The 10,577-nt window shown below is 40.3% G+C and overlaps 1 protein-coding gene across 2 annotated transcripts in view; it reads right to left on the reverse strand.

Annotated features, from left to right (window-relative positions):
* C2CD6 (C2 calcium dependent domain containing 6) overlaps nt 1–10,577 on the reverse strand; it is a 197,572-nt gene that overhangs the window by 184,686 nt on the left and 2,309 nt on the right. For both annotated transcript variants that reach the window (XM_023218941.3, XM_023218931.3), the window contains exon 2: nt 160–246. In XM_023218941.3, the coding sequence (XP_023074709.1) occupies nt 160–246 (87 nt within the window). The remainder of the gene's footprint in view (nt 1–159; nt 247–10,577) is intronic.

A 10,577-nucleotide genomic window follows, 5' to 3' on the forward strand; every position in this document is an offset into this window, starting at 1 on the left:
TGCTTTCTATAATTTCAGTGATTATTACAATGTTTTTCTGACTCATAAAAATGAAAAATGCATAAACATATTATCAGAGAGAACCATTTTCTGCATATACTTTTTGATTATCAAATAATAAATAACTTATACAGGTTTTTGAGGGTTACTCATACATACCACATCCCCAAATGGCACCAAATTTGGTGTCTCCTGTGTTATTTCCAGTTCTTCACTATCAGACCCTTTAAGAGTTCTTTTCAGCATCTACAATGTAAATAAATTAAGATTTGAGAAGAGAAAGAAAACTTAACTAGGTGAAATATCAATTCAATAATTATTGTATGAATCTCTAGTAAGTATCAGGTCTCCTTGGTAGTAGGTATTAATATGATTAAGAAACTCATCCCTATCCTCAATAAGAAGTTATCAGAAAAATAAAAATGTACGCAAGTATAAAATTAAGGGAATCAAGAAATAAGAGAAAAGTACATACTTCTTCAGTTTGTTAAGAGATGGAATATTTAGTAGGATATCTTGAAAAGCTTATAAGGAGAATTCCAGTTGGTCCTAGTATAGGAGATACCTTGAGTGTGAATCTCTACTCAATCAAATATATATATACATACACACACACACATATATGCACACATGCACACACATATGCACACATATATATGCACATGCACACACACACTATAGGGACAGAAAGCAAGGAAAGAGAAATCTTAAGAGATGCTGGAAAAGAACAGAGAGAAGTAGGGAACACAAAAGGAAGCATAGATAAAATCACCCTGAGAAAGAGAAAGTTCAACATTGAGTACAAAAATTCTGACCACAGGTCTAGGAGTGGTAGCTCACAGTAACAGCCATAGAGAAGGGACCTGAAAGAGAAGGACCAGAAGCAGTGCTCATCATGATGAGCAGCGCTGCTTCTGGGGTGAAGGTGTCAGAGAGGAAGAGGTATCCCTGCATACATGGCAGGGAAGAGAAAGAAGGATGTAAGAGGGGAAAATTAAGCATAGCAGAAAAACTGAAGAGAACAACAGGTTATGCCCCTTCTTTCCCCTTACCTCCCATCAATTACAACTTCATCCATTTAAAGAAACTATACTTCAATACACTGAAAGAAGAGAGTATACTTAAACCACGGCAAAGAAATGATCATGGCCAAGAAATAAGGAAAATCAGACCAACTCCATTAAAAGCTGTTATAAGGAGAAAATGGGGAGAAATCTTCATATGACAAAATTTCTTCCTCTCAACCACAAAACAGAAGTGAATTATAACATAAGATTTCAAACTGAATTAAGTATCTTCAAACAAGTATTTGGAGATGTTTTTAAGCCTACAATTAACAGTTCATTCATTTATTCAACAATTAAAACAGAAGTTGACCAAAGAGAAGAAAAAATGAAATGAGTGTTGGTTAATTCAGGAAAGAAATTTTTAAAAAAGACAAACCATCCCAGAAATAAATACTAAATTACAAAGTGCCCAAGGTAGCATTGATTCAAATAAAAACTTTATAAGGGGCATTGAAGAAGATAAGAACCAGTGAAGAAAATGATAATGAGATAGAGAAAGAAGGAAAAAGGGTCAGGGAAAAATAGTTGAACTGGAAGGCAGACAAATGAAAAATCCTCGAAGTAAAACAAAATGGAGGAAAAACTAAAAGTTTAAAATTATAATCCAAGAAAAATTTAAGTAATATGAGAAAAATATACATGTGGATAGGACTTACCATGTGTCTAGAAAAACTGGCTCATAATGATCAACTCCAAGATATGTCCTAGTAAAATTACCAGGCTTTATAATGACATCTTGCCTACAGGCAAATGACCAAGTTATCTATGAAGATAAGAAATAAGACTGGCATCATACTTCTCAAGGGCAACACACAAAGTAATGCAACTGCAGAGCTGTATTTTTATAAAGTTCAAGGCAAGAAAGCTCAAGCCAGGGATTTTCATCCAACCAAGTCTATTTTTATCCAACAAAGTAACAACATTCAAGTATAAAGGCTATTTTAAAAAATACATGAAACAGATATTCCAGATAACACTTTACTCTTGAGCCCCTCCCAAGCAATCTACTAAAAGATGAGCTTCAACCAAACCAAAAGATATCAGGGAAAACTTCAGAATAAGACTTATGGAGAGGACAGGCACGGTGGCTCACACCTGTAATCCCAACACTTTGGGAGGCCGAGGTAGGTGTATCACTTGAGGCCAGGAGTTTGAGACCAGCTTGGCCAACATGGTGAAAACCCACCTCTAATACAAAAATTAGCTGGGCATGGTGGTGCACACCTGTAATTCCAGCTACTTGGGAGACTGAGGCAGGAGAATTGCTTCAACCTGGGAGGCGGAGAGTGCAGTGAGCCAAGACCATACCATTGCACTCCAGCTTGGGCGATGGAGTGAGACTGTCTCAAAAAAAAAAAAAAAAAAAAAAACAGGGCAGTTCCAAGACGGCCAAATAGGAAAAACTCCAGCTTCTAGCTCCCAGTGTGAGCGACACAGAAGACGGGTGATTTCTGCATTTCCAACTGAGGTACCAGGTTCATCTCACTAGGGCATGTTGGACAGTGGGTACAGGACAGTAGGTGCAGGCCGCCGAGCAAGAGCCAACGCAGGGTGAGGAATTGCCTCACCTGGGAAGTGCAAGGGGGAAGGGAATTCCCTTTCCTAGCCAAGGGAAACCATGACAGACACACCTGGAAAATCGGGTCACTCCCACCCTAATACTGTGCTTTACTAAGGGTCTTAGCAAATGGCACACCAGGAGATTATATCCCGTGCCCAGCTAGGAGGGTCCCATGGCCACGGAGCCTCCCTCATTGCTTGCACAGCAGTCTGAGATCTAACTGCAAGGTGGCAGCCAGGCTGGGGGAGGGGCGCCCGCCATTGCTGAGGCTTCAATAGATAAAGCAGCCGGGAAGCCCGAACTGGGTGGAGCCCACCGCAGCTCAAAGAGTCCTGCCTGCCTCTGTAGACTCCACCTCTGGGGACAGGGCATAGCCAAATGCAGCAGAAATTTCTGCAGATTAAAATGTCCCTGTCTGACAGCTTTGAAGAGAGTAGTGGTTCTCCCAGCACAGAGTTTGCGATCTGAGAATGGACAGACTGCCTGCTCAAGTGGGTCCCTGACCCCTGAGTAGCCTAACTGGGAGACACCCACACTAGGGGCAGACTGACACCTCACACCTCACATGGCCGGGTACCCCTCTGAGACGAACCTTCCAGAGGAATGATCAGGCAGCAACAGTTGCTGTTCAGCAATATGCACTCTTCTGCAACCTCCGCTGCTGATACCCAGGCAAACAGGGTCTGGAGTGGACCCCAAGCAAACTCCAACAGACCTGCAGCTGAGTGTCCTGACTGTTAGAAGGAAAACTAACAAACAGAAAGGACATTCACACCAATACCCCCTCTGTACGTCACCATCATCAAAGACCAAAGGTAGATAAAACCACAAAGATGGGGAAAAAGCAGGGCAGAAAAGCTGAAAATTCTAAAAATCAGAGCGCCTGTCTCCCTCCAAAGGAATGCAGACCCTCATCAGCAACTGAACAAAGCTGGACGGAGAATGACTTTGACGTGCTGAGAGAAGGCTTCAAATGATCAAACTTCTCCAAGGTAAAGGAGGAAGTTCGAACTCATCGCAAAGAAGCTAAAAACCTTGAAAAAAGATTTGATGAATGGCTAACTAGAATAACCAATGTAGAGAAGTCCTTAAATGACCTGATAGAGCTGGAAACCGTGACACAAGAACTACGTGACAAATGCACAAGCTTCAGTAACTGCTTCGATCAACTGGAAGAAAGAGTATCGGTAATTGAAGATCAAATGAATGAAATGAAGTGAGAAGAGAAGTTAAGAGAAAAAAGAGTAAAAAGAAATGAACAAAGCCTCCAAGAAATATGGGAGTATGTGAAAAGACCAAATCTATGTCTGATTGGTGTACCTGAAAGTGATGGGGAGAATGGAACCAAGTTGGAAAACACTCTGCAGGATATTAACCAGGAGAACTTCCCCAACCTAGCAAGGCAGGCCAACATTCAAATTCAGGAAATACAGAGAACGCCACAAAGATACTCCTGGAAAAGAGCAACTCCAAGACATATAATTATCAGATTCACCAAAGCCAAAATGAAGGAAAAATGTTAAGGGCAGCCAAGAAAAAGGTCGGGTTACCCACAAAGGGAAGCCCATCAGACTAACAATGAATCTCACGGCAGAAACTCTACAAGCCAGAAGAGAATGGGGGCCAATATTCAACATTCTTAAAGAAAAGAATTTTCAACCCAGAATTTCATATCCAGCCAAACTAAGTTCCATAAGTGAAGGAGAAATTAAATCATTTACAGATAAGCAAATGCTGGGAGATTTTGTCACCACCAGGTCTGCTCTACAAGAGCTCCTGAAGGAAGCACTAAACATGGAAATGAATAACTGGTACCAGTCACTGCAAAAACATGCCAAAATGTAAAGACCATCGATGCTAGGAAGAAACTGCATCAACTAATGAGCAAAATAACCAGCTAATATCATAATGACAGGATCAAGTTCACACATAACAATATTAACCTTAAATGTAAATGGGCTAAATGCTCCAATTAAAATACACAGACAGGCAAATTGGATAAAGTCAAGACCCATCAGTGTGCTGTATTCAGGAGACCCATCTCACGTGCAGAGACACATATAGGCTCAAAATAAAGGGATGGAGGAAGATCTACCAAGCAAGTGGAAAACAAAAAAAGGCAGCGGTTGCAATCCTAGTCTCTGATTAACGGACTTTAACCCAACAAAGATCAGAAGAGACAAAGAAAGCCATTACATAATGGTAAAGAGATCAATTCAACAAGAAGAGCTAACTATCCTAAATATATATGCACCCAATACAGGAGCACCCAGATTCATAAACCAAGTCCTTAGAGACTTACAAAGAGACTTAGACTCCCATACAATAATAATGGGAGATTTTAACACCCCACTGTCAACATTAGACAGATCAATTAGATAGAAAGTTAACAAGGATATCCAGGAATTGAACTCAACTCTGCACCAAGCAGACCTAATAGACATGTACAGAACTCTTCACCCCAAATCAACAGAACATACATTCTACTCAGCACCACATTGCACTTATTCCAAAATTGACCACATAGTTGGAAATAAAGCACTCCTAAGCAAATGTAAAAGAATACAAATTATAACAAACTGTCTCTCTGACCACAGTGCAATCAAGCTAGAACTCAAGATTAAGAAACTCAATCAAAACTGCTCAATTACATGGAAACTGAACAACCTGCTCCTGAATGACTATTGGGTACATAACGAAATGAAGGCAGAAATAAAGATGTTCTTTGAAACCAATGAGAACAAAGATACAACATACTAGAACCTCTGGGACACATTTAAAGCAGTGTGTAGAGGGAAATTTATAGCACTAAATGCCCACAAGAGAAAGCAGGAAAGGTCTAAAATTGACACCCTAACATCACAATTAAAAGAACTAGAGAAGCAAGAGCAAACACACTCAAAAGCTAGCAGAAAGCAAGAAATAACTAAAATCAGAGCATGAATTTAGTTAGAATGAGATAGAGACACAAAAAAACCCTTCAAAAAATTAATGAATCCAGGAGCTGGTTTTTTGAAAAGATTAACAAAATTGATAGACTGCTAGCAAGACTAATAAAGAAGAAAAGAGAGAAGAATCAAATAGACGCAATAAAAAATGATAAAGGGGATATCACCACCGATCCCACAGAAATACAAACTACCATCAGAGAATACTATAAACACCTCTACGCAAATAAAGTAGAAACCTAGAAGAAATGGATAAATTCCTGGACACATACACTCTCCCAAGACTAAACCAGGAAGAAGTTGAATCCCTGAATAGACGAATAACAGGCTCTGAAATTGAGGCAATAATTAATAGCCTACCAACCAAAAAAAGTCCAGGACCAGATGGATTCACAGCCAAATTCTACCAGAGGTACAAGGAGGAGCTGGTATCATTCCTTCTGAAACTATTCCAATCAATAGAAAAAGGGAATCCTCCCTAACTCATTTTATGAAGCCAACATCATCCTGATACCAAAGCCTGGCAGAGACAAAACAAAAAAAGAGAATTTTAGACCAATATACCTGATGAACATCAATGCAAAAATCCTCAATACTGGCAAACCGAATCCAGTAGCACATCAAAAGCTTATCCACCATGTTCAAGTGGGCTTCATCCCTGGGATGCAAGGCTGGTTCCATATACGCATTCAATAAACGTAATCCAGCATATAAACAGAACCAAAGACAAAAACCACATGATTATCTCAATAGATGCAGAAAAGGACTTTGATAAAATTCAAGAGCCCCTCATGCTAAAAACTCTCAATAAATTCGGTATTGATGGAACGTATCTCAAAATAATAAGAGCTATTTATGACAAACACACAGCCAATATCATACTGAATGGGCAAAAACTGGAAGCATTCCCTTTGAAACTTGGCACAAGACAGGGATGCCCTCTCTCACCACTTCAATTCAACACAGTGTTGGAAGTTCTGGCCAGGGCAATCAGGTAAGAGAAAGAAATAAAGGGTATTCAATTAGGAAAAGAGGACGTTAAATTGTTCCTGTTGCGGGTGACATGATTGTATATTTAGAAAACCCCATGGTCGCAGCCCAAAATCTCCTTAAGCTGATAAGCAACTTCAGCAAACTCTCAGGATATAAAATCAATGTGCAAAAATCACAAGCATTCTTATAAACCAATAGCAGACAGAGAGCCAAATCATGAGTGAACTCCCATTCACAATTGCTTCAAAGAGAATAAAATACCTAGGAATCCAACTTACAAGGGATGTGAAGGAACTCTTCAAGGAGAACTACAAACCACTGCTCAGTGAAATAAAAGAGGACATAAATAAATGGAAGAACATACCATGCTCATGGATAGGAAGAATCAATATCATGAAAATGGCCATACTGCCCAAGGTAATTTATAGATTCAATGCCATCCCCATCAAGCTACCAATGACTTTCTTCACAGAATTGGAAAAAACTTTTTTAAAGTTCATATGGAACCAAAAAAGAGCCCGCATTGCCAAGACAATCCTAAGCCAAAAGAACAAAGCTGGAGGCATCATGCTACCTGACTTCAAACTATACTACAAGGCTACAGTAACCAAAACAGCATGGTACTGGTACCAAAACAGAGACATAGACCAAAGGAACAGAATAGAGCCCTCAGAAATAATACCACACATCTACAACTATCTGATCTTTGACAAACCTGACAAAAACAAGAAATGGGGAAAAGATTCCCTAGTTAATAAATGGTGCTGGGAAAACTGGCTAGCGATAAGTAGAAAGCTGAAACTGGATCCCTTCCTTACACCTTATACAAAAATTAATTCAAGATGGATTAGAGACTTAAATGTTAGACCTAAAACCATAAAAACCCTAGAAGAAAACCTAGGCAATACCATTCTGGACATAGACATGGGCAAGGACTTCATGTCTAAAACACCAAAAGCAATGGCAACAAAAGCCAAAATTGACAAATGGGATCTAATTAAACTAAAGAGCTTCTGCACAGCAAAAGAAACTACCATCAGAGTCAACAGGCAACCTGCAGAATGGGAGAAAATTTTTGCAATCTACTCATCTGACAAAGGGCTAATATCCAGAACCTACAAAGAACTCAAACACATTTAGAAGAAAAAAACAACCCCATCAAAAAGTGGGCAAAGGATATGAACAGACACTTCTCAAAAGAAGACATTTATGCAGCCAACAGACACATGAAAAAATGTTCACCATCACTAGCTATCAGGGAAATGCAAATCAAAACCACAGATACCATCTCACACCAGTTAGAATGGCGATCATTAAAAAGTCAGGAAACTACAGGTGGAGAGGATGTGGAGAAATAGGAACACTTTTATACTGTTGGTGGGACTGTAGACTAGTTCAACCATTGTGGAAAACAGTATGGCTATTCCTCGAGGATCTAGAAGTACAAATACCATTTGATCTAGCCATCCCATTACTGGGTATATACCCAAAGGATTATAAATGATGCTGCTATAAAGACACATGCACACGTATGTTTACTGCAGCACTATTCACGATAGCAAAGACTTGGAACCAACCCAAATGTCCATCAATGACAGACTGGATTAAGAAAATGTGGCACATATACACCATGGAATACTATGCAGCCATAAAAAAGGATGAGTTCCTGTCCTTTGTAGGGACATGAATGCAGCTGGACACCATCATTCTCAGCAAACTATCACAAGAACAGAAAACCAAACACCACATGTTCTCACTCATAGGTGGGAATTGAACAATGAGAACACTTGGCCACAGGAAGGGGAACATCACACACCGGGGCCTGTTGTGGGGTGGGGGAGGGAGGAGGGATAGCATTAGGAGATATACATAATGTAAATGATGAATTAATGAGTGCAGCACACCAACATGGCACACGTATACATATGTAACAAACCCACACGTTGTGCACATGTACCTTAGAACTTAAAGTACACTAAAAAAAAAAAGACTTGTGGAGAGCAGTTAAAATATTTAATTGCAGATTTAAAACTAAAGATTCACATGTTACTACTACAGATACCACCAAACAACTATAATAATAAGGGAGAAAAAAAGGAACAAATGACATATAAAACAACCAGAAATTGATTAATAAAATGATGAGAATAAGCCCCCACCTATCAATAATAACCTTGAATGTGAATGAATTAAGCTTTCCACTTCAAAGATATACACTGGCTAAATGGATCAAAAAAACATGACCTGATTTTCCAGATTTGGGTAAAAGAAGCCAGACCTACTGAGTTTACATTTTGCTTCTGCCCTCTGGCTGTATTATCCAGGGCAAGTTACTTAACCTCTCTAAGCCACAGATGCTGCATGCAATTTGCTGAATCATAACAGAATCTATTTTATGGGGCTCTTGTGAGACTTAAGGAAATTAATATTTATAGGTCAGGCATGGTGGCTCACACCTGTAATCACAGCAATTTGGGAGGTCAAAGCAGGAGGATTGCTTAAGTCTAGGAGTTCAAGACCAGCCTGGGTAACCTAGTGATACCCCCTCATCTCTACAAAAGATAAAAGTAAATTAGCCTGGTGTGATGGCACATGCCTGTGGGCTGAGGTGGGATCACTGCTTGAGCCCAGGAGTTCAAGGCTGTAGTGAGCTATGATTTCGCCACAGCACTCCAGCCTGGGGGATAGAGCAAGACGCTGTCACACACACACAAAAAAAATTAATATAAATAAAGCAACTAATATACAGTACCTGGTATATGGTAATCAATACTTAAGAGTTTACTCTAGCTAAAAACTGAATTGTCTTTCCCAAAAATGCATACGTTGCAATCCTTACTCCTTGTGCCTCAGAATGTGACTGTTTGGAGATGGGATTTTTAAAGAGGTAATTAGGTTAAAATGAAGTCATCAGGGTGGACCCTAATCCCATATGCTAAGAAGAGAGGCCTCAGAAGAAACCAACCCTACTACCTTAATTTTGGACTTCCAAGACCCAAAGCTGTGAGAAAATAAATGTCTGAGGTTTAAAATACCCAGTCTGTGGAGCTTTGTCATGTAGCTCTAACAATGAATGCTGCTTGCATTACGGGACAGCAATGCTAGATTTTACGTATGGTAAGTGTTCCTTCTATAAGCATTTATTAGCACCTACTATCTGCTGGCTGGGCTGGGACTCATGTAGAGTAATTGCCTCCAGCATAAATGTTTTGGGTCTCAGGGGAGACAAGGTCTTGCTCTGTCACCCAGGATGGACTGCAGTGATGCAATCATAGCTCACTGTAGCCTCAAACTCCTGGGCTCAAGCAGTCCTCTTACCTTGGCCTCTCAAAGTACTAGGATTAGAGACATGAGCCATCATACCTAGCCTCAGGCACATAACTTAATTGAATGCCAAAAAACTCAGTCACCATGATAATAATGTGTATACATTTTTTTTAAAATTTTGGTAGAGGGGAAGGGGCATGGAGCTGTCATGCTCTTTCTGGGCGTATGACCCTTCAGGAATATTTTAACGCATGTTTTTAAAAAGATCAAAATACTTTCCCCACTTCTCACTACTTCACTTGACCAATATTAAAAAGAAAATAGGCTGGACATGGTGGCTCATGCCTATAATCTCAGCACTTTGGGAGGCCAAGATGGGCAGATTACTTGAGCCCAGGAGTTCCAGACCAGCCTGGGCTACATGGCAAAACCACATCTCTACAAAATATACAAAAATTAGCCAGGCATAGTGGCGAGTGCCTACAGTCCTAGCTACTCAGGAGGCTGAGTTGGGAGGATCACCTGAGCCCAGGATGTCAAGGCTGCAGTGAACTGTGATTATGCCACCACACTCCAGTCTCTGTGGCAGAATGAGACCCTGTCTCGAAAGGAAAGGAGAGGAAAGGAAAGGGGAAGGAAAGGGGAAGGGAAGGGAAGGGAGGGGAAGGGAGGGGAGGGGAGGGGAGGGGAAGGGAAGGGAAGGGAAGGGAAGGGAAGGGAAGGGAAGGGAAGGGAAGGGAA

The sequence above is a fragment of the Piliocolobus tephrosceles genome, chromosome 11 (genome assembly GCF_002776525.5).
Source record: "Piliocolobus tephrosceles isolate RC106 chromosome 11, ASM277652v3, whole genome shotgun sequence".
NCBI lineage: Eukaryota > Metazoa > Chordata > Mammalia > Primates > Cercopithecidae > Piliocolobus > Piliocolobus tephrosceles.